Source organism: Spodoptera frugiperda, chromosome 26 (genome assembly GCF_023101765.2).
Source record: "Spodoptera frugiperda isolate SF20-4 chromosome 26, AGI-APGP_CSIRO_Sfru_2.0, whole genome shotgun sequence".
In the NCBI taxonomy this organism is placed as follows: domain Eukaryota; kingdom Metazoa; phylum Arthropoda; class Insecta; order Lepidoptera; family Noctuidae; genus Spodoptera; species Spodoptera frugiperda.
The window spans coordinates 8,493,346-8,509,418 of NC_064237.1; the positions used below are offsets into that span (position 1 = coordinate 8,493,346).

The 16,073-nt window shown below is 34.4% G+C and overlaps 1 protein-coding gene and 1 long non-coding RNA gene across 3 annotated transcripts in view; both read left to right on the forward strand.

The window, feature by feature from the left end:
* LOC118264487 (uncharacterized) overlaps window positions 1-12,788 on the forward strand; it is a 36,582-nt gene extending 23,794 nt beyond the window's left edge. For both annotated transcript variants that reach the window (XM_035577006.2, XM_035577008.2), the window contains exons 4-7: window positions 8,871-8,948; window positions 9,927-10,064; window positions 10,470-10,566; window positions 11,198-12,788. In XM_035577006.2, coding sequence (XP_035432899.1) covers window positions 8,871-8,948; window positions 9,927-10,064; window positions 10,470-10,566; window positions 11,198-11,351 — 467 coding nt within the window. In that variant the 3' untranslated portion in view covers window positions 11,352-12,788. The remainder of the gene's footprint in view (window positions 1-8,870; window positions 8,949-9,926; window positions 10,065-10,469; window positions 10,567-11,197) is intronic.
* A 1,073-nt stretch (window positions 12,789-13,861) lies between these two features.
* Window positions 13,862-16,073, forward strand: part of LOC126912527 (uncharacterized) — a 109,912-nt gene continuing 107,700 nt past the window's right edge. The window contains exon 1 of the long non-coding RNA XR_007707246.1: window positions 13,862-14,094. This is a non-coding gene — a long non-coding RNA (uncharacterized LOC126912527). The remainder of the gene's footprint in view (window positions 14,095-16,073) is intronic.

The following is a 16,073-nucleotide window of genomic DNA, read 5'->3' on the forward strand; positions in this document are numbered from 1 at the left end:
ATTAATTGAGCTTTATACCACTTAACATATGACACAAATATCAGTGCCAATTAGTCCACTGACATGTAATTAGTCCTCTCAATCTTATTTAGAGAGAGGAATCAATTTCAGTCGGAGGCTACGTGACTATACACACGTGCTACTCTCAAATACAGACTTTTATTTGTAAAACTGATATAAAAACTAACTGAATGATTTACATAGTGTTCTTGGTGTGAACATTTTCTTGTAGTGGATTGGTCTGATTGATTGATTGAAAATTCGACCGTAAACACTTTAGTTTGTTAACAATGGTGTTATACATATCGATCGTTATCTTAAAGTTCATTTTCAATCAGCAGCTGTTTGGTCGTACGTTGTAATTATGGTGCAATAAGTACTTTTGGTATTGTTGCGTCATGAAGCTTTACTAGATTGGTTTTAGTATTTCTTATCCTAAAATATATTAAAATTGAGTGGTTATTGTGTCCTGTTTTGTGATTAAGGGAAGTGATGAAATTAAACAACAGTTAACATTTGACATTTACCGAAAAAGGATTATAAAATTTGGAATTTTGTACTGTGTATGGTAAAATAGGCGAACCTCTATTAGGTATATGGGGATACAATATTTCAATATATGACTAAGTGATAAATTAGTACTGGTAATTGAATTCAACATTTTTGACTGTACGGTGGCACGGCGGCTGGGCAACTGGCTGGCGAGCAACAAAATCAAAGTCAAAGTCAAGTTATGTGTTTGTAAACGCACCTACGATACAGGAGAAAACACTAGTGTGGGGCAACGCTAAAACAAAAAAAAAGTTTGTGCATCTTAGCCCACCAATTAGCGGATTACAAAGACGTAACGATAATTATCTCGTTTGGCATACTTCTTTTCTAAAATAAAAATATCGTTAAAATATTTTTACCAGTGATATATTACTTAAAGCTCGGTAACAATTTTGTGTGTTATATTTTATTGAGCTGTAAATTAAGTGGTCGTAAAACTATACATTTCTGTGACAGATGTCTTCTTTTATATTTTCTTTAGACGACTGTCACAATGATGTATGAAAATGCATTCCTATGCAAAAAAAACTAATATATTTCGGTTAGATTTCTAATGCTATACGTATTTTCAAACAATATTTTGTCACAAATGCTACTACGACTCGACTGCAACACAAGGAGTATGGTTCAACTTCCAGCCTCAAAAAAGAGCTCGAAGTAATATGGAGCTTATAGTTGTATTTGGTATGCCAATGTAATTCTTAATCACCCCCTTTAACATGGAATTCAAAACATAACTGTGGAAAAAGTAGATATTACTACGTAAAACCCTTTGAGGAATGTACTCATTTGATCAATGATTATAATTAAGAATAACACATTTGCTTACTTTTTATTATTAAAACGTTTTATTTCTCTTACCCGTTATTTGTTTGGGTAAAAAATTTTGTTAATTTAATTTTTATCCTTGATGACTATACAATATATGTAAATAATCTATTTTTCCACAATATATATATTTAATATACAAAATACAAGTATTATTTGTAATATGCTTCTATTTAGAATTACAAAGCAAGTAACTATAAAAGCTTTCACTGTCTCTCCACTGGACATAGACAATGCTTTAGTCTCGCCACGGGTGGTGACCTCATGTCGTGTATTGTGATTGTAACAATTTATTATTATTAACGATTTTCTTCTTTACTCCAGAGCTTCTTTACTCTACTATAATATCAAACACTCTGTTGCATATTTGTAATCCTACGTACTACTTAAAATATTGTTTCCAGTTTTGAATTGGTTGTAGTATCAAATTCTTTCTATTCTATCCGGCTGCGGACTACCTACAGGTTATACCTCAGGCTGGTAGAGTAGGAGTAGGAACAGTATGGTTTTTAGTCAGTAAGAGTCTGATATTCCCTCTCACCTCACCCAAGCTGGAAGAAAACCGAATGGAGAAAAATAATGATAATGGATGATAAAATGAACTATTTTCACAAGCATGGCAGTTGGCAAAATCCCATTATTTGAATTTTGCTGCCATTATTGTTTAAATTGTCTTTAAATATTTTGTTATGTGTGTTATGAAAATAATACAATTAAATATATCACCAAGAGTAAATTTTTTCTTATTGTTGTTTTCATGATTTTGCTAAGAGCTGGTTCACATTTTTTTTATAGTTTTATTACCAAATTTTTGGTACATTTCATTTTAGCAATGAATTCGTTGTGGTTACCACGAAGGCATTTTCTTCTCGATCAGAAGACTTGGAAGTCAGTCTCTGTTAAGTAAAACTGTGAGTCCAGTGAAGATTGATTTATATGTGGTTCATCATGATTATTACAACCACAATACATGTGTGGATGTAATAATTATGATTTATGCAACATCACTGCTTTCATCGGCGGCTGCAAGCCGTATCCACGACAGTTTGTTTCCAACTTGATAAGTTATTGGCTCCCAACTGTAATAACTAAGTCATTATTGGCCATGATTTGTTTCCATGTTATTCCCAGCACACTTTTTATAACTCCGTTTAGACATCCTAAATTATCTTCCAACAGCAAAGTTTGTTTAGCTCACAAAGTTTATTCTTGCGGCTGACTGCTATCGGTTTTATAAATTATACACGTTAACGGCTATGAACAGTGTGGCTATTAAATCATTAAACCAGGTGTTCATGATAACGATCGTGAAAAAAATATATATAATACCAAGAATCTCGCATCTGCGGAAACCGTCTAAATTTTCACAAAGAATAAACAGTTACTACCCACACAATAAGATTTATAGTCACCGATAAAAATACCGCATCGGTTCTCTCACGTCGCCAGAGACCAAATCCGTGGATATCAACGATTCGAGTCATGTAAATAAATAAACAATGGAGTTAACGTAAGTAAAGCAGAATGTACGGCGGGAATAGAAACAGAATGTAGCTGTGAGCAGCACAGGTCCACTCTACATACATACATACATACATACGTACGTAGCTACACTGCGATTGCGTGGCGAGGAACATAATTATCTTTCTTTACGACGCGTCCAAGCTTCGCTGCTCGTTAAACAGTGTGCTGTGTACCATTTGCTAGAATTGTTTTATATTTTCCTTTTGAAAGATAAATGCTATCTTTTATTAGATGGAGACGGAGACATCTACTATTATTACGACGACAGAAAGTTAGGATAACTCTCTCAGTTTCATTCATATAATTATTTATTTCGTAACTTTTTCTTCAGTCACTGAAACTGTAACATTAAAATAATATACCTCAAGAGAGATCAAGGCTAAAATCAAGCACCATATTTTTGGTTATAAGTTAGCAAAACGCTGTTCAGTCCTAAAATGTATTTAAAAGTAATGTATTTAGGTTCATTACATTACAATGTTCGCATTTCTTTAACTATTTCTCCCATGTTACTATGAGTCAGATTGGAAGCTCACACTATTGCGTTATCACGATGCACATGCGTATCATTCTTGGCATCAAACCCGCTCATTAGTAATTCAACACATTGTTTACAAATGACATGTAGCTGCTACTTGTATTCTGAACAAGCTAGTTTTTGGTTCCAACTTCGAAAGCTCCAAATGTCGTATTTTCTCAAAATTTTAATTTTGATTAAACAGCCTACCATATCGGTATTTGAAGCTTGGGCATTATTGTTTTTTTAAATTAGTTTGGATCACCAATTTTCGTTTACAAACATACAATTTCAAAAACAGATGAGAAAAAAAAAATATTTTATTAACATTATAATATATTTTTTTATATTTTTACAAACTTCTCAGAGTTTCCCCTCCTTTCTTCTTATCACACGAGTAGCGATTTTTAAGGTTTTTATAACCTCTTACTTGGCAGTTCTCGTTAACTAACCTCAAACATCATTCATTACAAGTAACTACATTTAGTTAACTGGAAAATAATTTTAAATACTAAATCTAAAATAATCATGACTAGTACTAATCTTCGAGTAATTCGGTGAGTCATTAGAGAATTGTTTATATTTATATTGCTCAGCGGATCGAAGCTCTAAACGTACATACATAAGTACCTATCTCTCTATGTACTGTAATACATATATCATTAGAAAGCCGCATTTTGTTCATGAACATTATCATCTGTCGATTATAATGTAACAGTTCATAACAGTCAATGCATTAGGAAGTTATCCTCTGCATATGAGGATTTAGCATAATCACCACGCTGGTTTTTAGTCAGTAAAAGTCTAATACTGTCTCTCGCCTTGCCCAAGGCGGGAGACGTCATTGGATGATTTTCTCCCATAAAAAAAGGCTGGCGAATCGCTTTTCAAAAAGTAAATGTTTATTCTTCTGAATGTGTCAACTTTTACTACACCCACGAGAAGACTAAGGACAGTAACTTTACCTATATTAAAGTGTAATAAAACTGTTTTAGCAGAAACAGCTCGTAAAACATTGATTAATTTAACTGAAGAGTGAAATACAGTAGACGGTTTCACAATACATAAATCACGTTCGCTTTTAACCATCGCATTTAACTCGCTGATCTAATCTTTTGACGTTCGAATTTATTACTTGTCTCAATAAAGCAAGCGTTTTGTTCTATTAAATTAGTGCTGGTATCAATAAAATTGCTTGCCAATATCTAGTGAGGATTTGGCTCTTAGTAAGTCTCTGTCATTAATACTAGCTATGTTGAAAAGAGCATGATTGTCATTGAAAGAGCGTGACAAACATGCATGTCATTGTTTACGAGAGTTGATAAAGGTGTACTTTGTACGTATTTATAATTTACCAATCTGTGCGAGAAGAAGAAGATTAAAAAGTTATGGTTCCGAAGTGACACTATAGTATCACAAAAACCGGAGTGAAACGATTGTTGCATTGTTTCGATTCATATAAGTTACTAATAGTCAATAACGTCCTTTAATTTGTCCGTAATGGCTTTGCAACCGCTCTGGTGCTTAAATAAGACAAGCTCGCCCGCACAACCTCCCATACCGCTGCAACTTCTGTAAGCCAGTATTGACAGTAGGTCCAAGTATGACAACACCGGAACTCTGGTGTTTAAGGTGTTCCTACGTCTGTTCATTGACCATTCCATTAAAAGTACCTATGATTTTAAACATGCCACCCTTCTTCTAGATATTAAAACTTCACTCAAACTTAGTACATTTAGGGGTTGACAAACTTAGTAATTGTATTGAACAATAGTTACTAATAACTAAACAGCTGCTAGTTACCGCCACCTGCACTCTGAATTTTAGTAATTATTCGTTCACTGACACGTCGCGTCGCTACGTAAATACCTACAGCTTTATTTGCGACAGAAGTTATGAACGTGTGTTTAGTTCGTGTGTCGTGGAAGTGACTATGTCTTTATTAAACGCGACGCTGACACTTGGCTTGAAATGATACCACGTGTGTTGTATGTAAGATCATAGGCTGACTGGGGAAACTTTAGTATCTACTTTTCAGTAGAAATGTAGCAGTTTTTAAAGATAAAGTTAAATCTTTTACCTCAATTAATACGTTAACGCTTAGCGGAGGATTTGCCTTCAACAGTTTTCTTTCGGCAGTTAATGCTTTAAATAAGGGATCTGCTGTTGTGCAATGCCCTTGTAAGCCTATTTGATCATTTCAATTTGTAGGTTGAACAAGGAATATGAATAGGAACCTCCATGGTAGCCTAATTTAAAATCTATAAAATCAATAGGCTGATATTCAATAAATTTTACGATACCAAAACTTAATAAACATATCTATCATCAATACACAAACAACCCTTAGACCGTCATAAATAATTTTGTTGAATCCACCTTTATAATCCGCATACGTGAAGTTCATTGCTCAAGTATATTAAATTACCTTACCGCAGTGCGATAAACTAAACCGTGTAGCTGGGTTTATCCGGCAGGTACCAGGCACCCATAACCAGGGTAGCGATAAGGCGAACGTCCGGCTAGCGTAAAACATTTACCTGGGTACCGGGTAATGACCTCGTAGAGAAATAGTTAACTGTTCTCTCTAGAGAATTAACTCTTAGTCGTAATTTTAGTTATAGTTCCACGTATGTGTGTTTTAGTATGATAATATGTTTTTGTTTTGGGAATATTTTTTACAGGACTTGTAAGCGATTTTGGGTTTAGATGCAACGTTGAGTTTAACTATTTTATACGCTATGTCGTCTTTTAAAATATCGCGCCGAAGCGAAGACCAATTGTTTTATTTTTGCAATCAATTGAAGAGTAATAACATCATTTTTCTATTAAAAAAGTGAAGCCTAGTACTCTGAATGGATTTAGATGAGAAACGTTATTTTCTAATTACCTTTTATATTTCAAAGTCTTATAATAAATTACCTTGAACAGCAACGCACCTGCGAATTTACCTACAATACTTTGGACAAAGAAACAAAACTCCAATTGGTTGAATAAACGAAATAAATCAAATCGAACGAAACTCTAAATCACAATAAAAACTTAAAACAGTACATCTCAACTTTACGACAAAATGTCCATTACCAAGCATAAATTGTTGCGAAAATTAAATTGGGCAACAAAAGCGATATTTCACAAACGAAATAATTTAAAAGTAATCAAAATGCAAGAAACTCTGTGCAAATAATGAAACAGATACAACTCGGCTTGTATCATTCTTAACAACAGAAGTACGTACTTTAATAAATCTTGTCCGCTTTGCCGTGATATACAGTCCCTGGACACATTATTAGACGCACTTTTGTTTTCTGTTCAAATTGTAATACCATGTTTATTAGTTCAGTCTCTGTTTCTATTTAGTAATTTTACGTTGAAACGAGTGTTATATTTTAACAAAAAAATCCGTTTTACTCACGTACCTACATATATTAGCGCGTTAACGCACGGTACTCGTGATGAAGAGTCCCTCCACGACTCGAAACTAGTAGACCTTTTCTCTATTAATATACGTGAATAAAATGTGTTTTTTTTTATTAATTTTGTATATCTCACGATAGTTATTATAAAACAGGATTGAGGACATTTTTTGTAATTTTTGAATTAATTCCTATATCTTTACTAAATATTATAAAATTGAAAACTATGTTTGATTTAACGCGCTCATCTGCGAAAGCCCTGGATCCAATAAAAAAATATTTTTGTCGAGCGCCTGGCCGACAATGGCAGGTAATGAGATATAAAACATTACGCTACACCCAATAAGAACCTCAAAACATCTAAATATAAAAAAAATATAGCTGCGTCTAATACTGTGGCTAGGTACTGTACTTATGTATAAGTACAATGAGTACAAACATTTTACCGCGTTAGCTTTAGAATGTAGACGTTAAACAGATCAACATTACTGTCATGACGCATATTTTATCGAGTAGCCTAAACATGTTCATGCTTTCAAATATAAATAAAAGTCTAAGGATAAATTTAGTTTCGTACAAAATACGTATTAAAATTAGCTGCTTCGAATTTCGAGTAAAGTTTTAAAATAGTTTTACATTTACTTAGATCTTACATTACATGTTAAAACTTTTTCAAAATAGTTTAACATTAAAGGTGTTTTTCCACCTGTAATGTGCTATGGACCTATGCTACGAAGATCTAATAGCTAAGCTTTCAAACTATGTGAACATTTCCACTGATACCAACTCGAGTATGCGATGTATCGATAATAGGGAAGCCATACATAGCAAGCATCGTTGCATATAAAAAGCATAACTTAGCTGAGCCCGTTTCCACCAGTTTTATGCTATGTGTACCAATAAATAAGATCGGTGGAAGCCAAATACAATAACACATCTCTGGTGGAAAAAAATTAAAAAATTAAAAAAATTAAAGATATCCAAAAAAATTACGCTCGGAATTTTCCTAGTTGTCAGACTCTTCGTCAAATAAGTTACGAGATTTACATTATGTTCCGAAGTGACACGGAACTGAATGGCTTTGAATTCTTTAACTTTTAACTAAAGAATACGTTAGTTCAACGTTCAGAGTATTCAATTTGAACTCCAAAGAAGAATCAACTTGCAAAGTGTTAACAAAATATCTCAATAATATTCAGCACTTCACTTTTATTCCTAAGCTACAATACCACCAAGTTACAGCATAAAGCCTCGGAGAGCTCTTCAAGTAGAATGAAAATTTCCATTTTTATGTAACCACATTTTTCTCGAGTTTAATTCAAACAGACAGATAGACGCTAAGAAGATAACAATGCTTACTTCTCGGAAAGTGCCGTTGATACGACCGTTAAACGTTTTTAGATCCTTTTTATGAAACTCAAAAATATTTAATAATGGATCAAATTGCTTTTCCTTTTACACCAAAATGTACAAGTGAGTGTAAATTGAACTCGACTCAAAATGAGGTTTTTATGGAAATGGTTTCTTTTTTTCTTATTGTTTTGTTTCATTTTGTAACTCGGTTTTGTGTTTGTGTTTTAAAGACACTTTTTCTACGCTTTTTATTTAGCTTATTAGGCAAGTCTGATTATTGAATCCTCCACGGTGCTATTTTAAGTAGGAAATCAGTATATTTGAATTCTTATTCTACTTAACATGTGTCTCGTCTATCATGAAATTTTACATAAAGTGTATGTTTCCATTGACTTAACGAGAATAATGTCCAATATACAAATAAAGTAAAATGATAATTTTAATTATAATACTAGCAAACCCGGTGAACTCCGTTTCGCTACCAATGATTTTCCCTGATTTTTTGCTTTTCCTGAATTTCTTTTGCTATAAACTTCACGGAGCCCGAGACCTTTCCAACGAATGCAAAACCGTAAAAATCGGTTAGCGCATTCTGAGTGCATCAGGAAGGAAAACTCGACTTATTTTTATATTATAGATTAAATTAAGTTTTTTTTAATTATCTTTTCTCTTTGTTGCAGGATGCACAAATTACTTGGCCCAACCAGTCATGGAGAATGGGCGCCCAATTGATTTAGCTTACGATATAAATATAGCAAGTAAGTACCCACAATTATTATTTTCAATTACGTTATAAAAGTAAAAAATGGAATACCATTTCTACGGTGCGAAAAAAATATACCTACAGCGGAGAAAAAATGGCCACGCCTGGCACAGAACAAAAATTAACTGAACTATGTGGAAAAATTCCACCCCTCGTATTTTCTGCCTCGAGAACATTCTTCCACAAATCCAATATCAGGTTACAAAGGTAGGCAAAGTCTTTTGTAACCAAAGATTAGTCGTACTTCCTTGCTTTGAACGTCCTTGCTTTGAAACGAACGCATTGTACTCCTCTATTCTGTATTGAATTTTTCAAATAACAAAGACGACATACGATCGATATTTTATAGTTGTTTTGTTAGGGCGAGGCCATGGAAACTGGCTGGTAATTAGAGCGATTTTCTTTAGAGTTGAAGAATACATTTCAAACAAATCATGGACAGGCAGTTTTAGATGATTAAGGAATCTCTTTGTGAAGCTTTTTTTTGAGTGGGGAATATCATCGCTTTTGGCGAGGAGAGAGTGTCAGATTCTTACTGAGTAAAAACCACCCCATGCCGGAGCCACGGTAAACCCGCTAGGTAGTCCGTATCTCCGGATCAAGTATCAGCCCTACTGGGCCTCATCTGTGGTAGTTTGATGGCTCACGCGCACGGGTCTGGTTCTGGTCGCTCTTTGGTTCTGGTCACTTTGTGGAGCTAGTTCGTAGTTTAAAAGGGGTTGGTAAATTTTAGAAGGCAGAAAATGTGCTAATTAATATCACATAGCCTGTAAGAAAACCACATGTAGACTGGATGTTTGAAAGTAAATCCATCTGTTCTGTGCAAATAAAGGTTGATGTACATATACTTATAGTTCCATTAATAAAATAATGAACCATAATTAGATTGAAATCGTAAACCTGCGTCAAGCGATAATTGGATAAAATAATCATAGTTTTCCTTTGGTCCTAATATATTTTTTCTTTTGTGCAGATTACGTACGGACGATGATATCTTTTGGTATCATCAGCTTATTCGTCATGGCAATGGGTTGTGGCTTCTCCGTGTACACCTTCCACAACCCTCGGTACATGTTCAAGCGTCTTGCCGCTGGCATCCATTTCATTAGCAGTAAGTAATTCAGAGTAATTTAATCCAATTGAAAATGATTTGACTGCTTTGCTGGTCGAGTGGTCGCAAATGCAAGGAGTTAGATTCCCGGTTCGGGCAAAGTATTACTGGGCTTTTTTCGGTTTTTCGAAAATTTCTCAGTAGTAGCACGGAGTTTGGAATTGTGCCCTGTATATGGCACCTAATATGCACCTCTGCCTACCCCTTCGGGGATAAAAGACGTGACGTTGCAGTTATCTTGTAGTTTTCCCAGTAAGATGACAGAAAGTGTTAATTTTGTACTGCATTTTTGTAATGCTAGTTTAATTTCTTGTTTCGATGCTTGTTCACGTATTTTCTATTCCATATTTTTCATTAACGTTATTGGTGATTTTGATTTTGTTAAATCTATTTCTGTCTTTCCAGCATCATGCACATTTGTGGTTGTGCAAGTAATGATGTCTTCAGTGGACCATATGAAGAAGAGTGTGAAGTTCGTCTATCCAGATCGTGCCTACCATTAGTAAGTTATTGGTTTCATAATAAAATTATTCTGGTTTTATTTCTGTGACCATTTTCGTTGTAAATAACATATTTATCGAATTCAATTTAGAACAAAGTCGCGTATATATCAACATGAAAATAATGTTTGAGAAAAGAATTTCACATTACTTGCTATTCAAGAAACGTCTTCATTCAGAAACATTTTTCATTCAATTTATAAAGGTACATACATACCTACATACATATAGGTATACGTACACGTGCTTTTTACAAATGGTATTGATCCTTACTTTACAATTTAAAGACGACATTTCTTCGAAGCTTTGCAGATGTGGCCTTATTATCGGCATATATGTGTGATCCGGTCCTAATAGCACTCTATTCTCATGTCTTCTGCAAAATATATTCCTTATCCTATTGCTCCCGCATACAATGCCATGCTTTTGACGTATTACTAACTGCCGTGATGGACGTTTGTATACGATCGGGCCAAACGCATGTAAAGTGCGGCCAACACCGGCCATTGTTTATACGAGTATTATCAGTTTGCGTTGAAAGCATTCCATTGTTGAATTTTGTACAGACATTTCAAGCAAATCGTGACTTTATTCCCATATTTTCTTTTCACTTATTACTTCTTTTTTCCACAGTTATAACATCAGCTTTTTCCTGGCCTGGTTCGTGGTTCTTGTCAACCTCTTCGCCGCTGCCTCTTTCCTCTGGTACTCCCGTAAGAGGAAAGGTGATAAAGCAGCCACAGACGAGCTGGCCATGGCTGACGAACCAACAATCATCGGCCGATGACGCTTCCAGCGCATCAATGTCACGCGACATCTCCAGTCGCGGGAAAGCTTCCTCAAATCTTTACTGAACAGTGCTCAAATGACCAATAGCTGTAACTATGTTCAAGTCTTCCATGTAATGTATTCTACGAAAATAAGACTAAGTGATGCGGCCCGGGTGATGTTTTGCCATTAGAATATTATTTCAAAATTGTTCGATTCGTTGATTTGGAATTTTATTCGTAGTGAAATCATATTCACTCGCGCACTCAGTCATTTAATGGTTACTTAACCCAGTCCTTAGCAATTGTTTTCCATACAAAATCGTTACTAAGGAATAGTTTAAGTAAGCATTAAATGACTCTGAGTGTGGCAGTTACTGTTGTTAGTTAATTCTAACCGTTTTGTAAAAAACGAACATCAAAACGAAAAGAACTGTCGAACTATGTTAAAGATCTAAAAATCTGGTTTCACTAAGATGGAATTGCTGATAAATTGTCAGTACCAGATAATTCCGCATCTAGTCGCTTTTCAAAGTCGTTCGTACTCGATGGATTCAGCTCTTACGCCCGATTGGTTTCGAGAACGCTGAAATTCGTTGGAGCAATCGCTTTCGATCACGAGCTGCAATGAGCTCATCCGATTAACTCGAGCTGGGACTCGGTTTGAGTCGCATCACTAACATAATTACACAACGTCAGTTTCAGCTTTTAGACGATTCTTGACTGATTCTGTTACCTTGAATTTAATTACACCCTGAATGTTAATCGTGACGTTTATATTATTACGCCTTGTTAATCTTATAAGCGACGGAAAAATAATCTTTATTGCGACATTTTTTATTACCGGCTTGCAATATTTTTATGTGAAAAACGTATTTAAACTTTATGCGCCTCCGACTTATAGGATTAACGAAGTTAACGTACGTACATCGTGTTATAAAATAGCGGTTTTTTTATAATTCAACCATGCGTAATCTTTTGCGTTAATATGTAAATATGTTGTACTTTTACTATGCTGCCATGAGACTACGTGTAACTTGATTCTAGTCATACTTATATTTATAATGCATTATGTTTGTAAGGATCATTTCCGTAATTAGTTTAAATATTATATGGTGAAACTCATATTCAGTTTTGCGTAAACACGAAGCTAAGATAGAATTATATTTGTATTAGTGGAATTTGTATCCATATAAGAACAAGTCGAGTTGGGACCAACGGGACATAAAATACATTATAGTCTAAACATCGGGGACTTATTTATAGAAGTTCTGTGGGAAGCGCAAGAAACGCTATCTTAGGAGTGAACTTAGTGTGAGTTGAAACAGTTACGGAATGCGTCCTGAAGAGTGGTATTGTTTATTCCATTATATTTGCATTATCGTGTGTATTGATGTTATGTATGTTCTTCTTATATATAAAATTCTTTTTTATTGAATAAATTATTCAAACTTTAAGTTTATTTATTTCCTCTAACACAACTCTAAGGTACGTTGGAACAAGATTGGTGCATTGTAATGTAAATATATCTAACAACTGTAACAAAGGAAAAATCACAATACGCCAGTTATATTAATAGTCATAGGTACATCTAATAGCAAGTGAGCAGACGGCCCAATTATCTTTAACTAGACATTGCGTCTAGACAACTGAATTCGAAATCGAAATACTTACCTTAAAACCTTACAATATCTATTCCTATATCTCGAACTATGCAATAGCACCGCTCTGTTTATTCTGCTTACAAAAATTATCATAAAGAAACCATACGAAATAACGTTTCATCTTTTAATTAAAGCATGTTTACGCAGGAATGACAAAATGTTATGAATAAAATTAAAAATGGCTTCATGTTTTGGTTTGCACTGAAGTAACGTCTCGGATTGATGAACTGCGGCCCAGTCTTTAACATTTTACAACAGAAAAAATGTCGTATTAACTTTTCGACGAGGTTATTTTAGGATCAGCATTGTCGAAAGTCTGGCAGCGGCCCAGAGCTGAGCTGTGACACTGCCAACGTGAGCAGAGGTCAGTGGCCTAAAAAAGCCGCTGGTGGAAAATCCGGTAGTCAAGAGTTGATGCCCCGAAGGTCTATCGGTCTTCTGGTCTTTCCGTCTACTCGAAGGTCTTTCGTTATTCCCAAGTCTGTAGGTGACGCAACGAAAATGACGTGAGTAAAGATAACACCATCAAGGTTTGGAACAACGTAAACCGGTATTTTAGCTCGCAGATTACATAAAAGTCTACAAAAATAAATCTTCGGCATGTCAGTTAAAATTAAAATTGTTGTCGCTTTTTTTTTTGTTCGTAAAATGATGCCTCTCGCATTTTTTTCAGTGCGAAAGAAACAAAGACGAATATTTCACGATCTTTTATAATTAGGGACTGGACATTTGAGCTTTTATTAAATTTAATTTTATATGAATAGACTTCAAGAAAAGATTCGAAGTACCTGCTATATACTACACAGTGCAGTACACTGTTGGCGCGGTGGCTGGGCAACTGGCTACCGTGCAACGAGTGGATTAGATCCCACCCAAAACATAAATGTGAAAGGCTGCCAAGTTCGATAATATTGGAATGCTTCGCCTATAAAAGAAGTGAGATCTAAATAAGTACCAAGTTCCATACACAGACCTCAGTTAAAAATGATATAACAAGTTGGCAAGTTTTCACACACTTTGTTATAAACCTACTAAACGCAATGAGTCAAGTATATAATTTTCTATTAAAACTTGCCAAGTTATATCATTTTTAACTGAGGTCTGTGTATGGAACTTGGTACTTATTTAGATCTCACTTCTTTTATAGGCGAAGCATTCCAATATTATCGAACTTGGCAGCCTTTCACATTTATGTTTTGGGTGGGATTTCATTTATTTTTGTAAGGTTTATTTTATTTTTTTCTTATTTTACTTTACTTTGACTAAATACAAACCTTCGTAACGAATTTTAGGTCGGTACGACCATTGGAATATATAGATATTTTTTTTGTTTTAGTTCCTTAGGGGTATGAATTTACACCTTCATTATTTTTAAAACCGACTCACACTTGGCCATTTTCAGATTTTTTCCTTTACTTTGACCTAAAGACCTACCTCCATGCCAAATTTCAAGTCAATACGACCATTGGAAGTGGTCTAGGTTTTTGATGAGTGAGTCAGTCAGTGAGTGTATAGTAAAAATAGCGATTTTCTAACGTCAATATCTCAAGACCTACAGTAGGTACATTAATGAAATTTTGTATTTTAGATAAGTAAGTAGATCTCGACAGATACTAGAAATTTCATATGCGTAGATAAAATAGATTTTGAGTTATAGGTGGGTCGAACTTGGCCCGAAATGGTTCGTGTAATATAACCCACGGCCGGTGTGTCGGTTTTTTGCTCGAACTTGGCGGACACACTGCCGTGTGTCTAGATTCCCGCATGGAGCAACTCTTTGTGTCATCCGCAAATTGTTGTTTCTAGTCTGGGTATCATGCGCACTTATATGTTTGTAAACGCACTCACGACACAGGAGAAAATCCTTGTGTAGGGCAATAAAGTAAAGAAAGAAGTACAAAATGTATGTATTTTGTTTCAAAAACATAAGTATTAGTATTTATAAATATTTTGTGACTCACTGAAATACTATACTTTAGTTTATAAAACAATTTGGTGTGTATACTAAGAAGTTGTATTAACTAGTTTCAGCCATATCCGTAAAATCCTCTTGAGAATAAAAATCTGTGACATTGTGTAGAATTATCAGATTTATAGGTATATAATCAAGGTGTAAGCCAGAAGGAATGTAGAGGCTACCTTAAGATACCACATCAAAATATAACTATTATATCTACAGACAGGTACCCAAAACAAAGTTCTGCCGACCTCAAATATCTGGGGACGGCACAAATCAAACCCAAAGGTAAGGATACTTACCAACAGCCTGTGGTTAGAGGTGTAACACAAATCTTATAGTATAAACGTAGTTATATTCGTCGGTTATGTTGTTAATCCTTTGATATAAGGCACAAAGCTATTACATATCGTATAGGTACTGGAAATAATACCAAATTGTGAATTGCTAAGTCTAAAAAAATTAATAAAGTGTTGATGACTGTTGATGAAGCGAAAGAGGTATGTAAGATTCGTAGCAATTGGCGTTCTCTGGCGTTCATTGGCGTCTCTACCTACCCCCATGGACGATAAGCGTGAGGTTATGTAAGTATGTAAAAAAATAAAGGATAAAGTATAATAGGGTGTGGTAGATTATTTTAAACATTAGACACGTAATTTTTATTTTCTTACAAAATTAAATACAGTTTTCAAAACATTGATTTGAAATATCATGTGACGTCACGATTTACTACATTTTATAGAGTAATATGAGGTAACGACCTCCCATTCCTAAACTTAACTCCGTTTTATCTAAGTATTGTTGTCTTATAAGACAAAAAACTAAATCCAAATATTTATTAGGTAGGTAATTGAAGAACTAATTAGATTTTTTTATTTTCTTGCCTTGTCTTCTGCCCTATGACAATAAAATTAAGTTATTTTACATTTATTAATTATCCATATTTTCAAATAGCTGCTTAAATATGCTTCAAATCTTCGCTTCAAACGTAACATTAAAGTGACCTTAAGACGAAAAATCGGCGTCTCTGATCAAACACTTCAACACGTACAGTTCAGTTTCAGTCTATTTATAAACCCAAGAGACACTTTGTTGTGTATTTTTAAAGTACTTAAAAACTA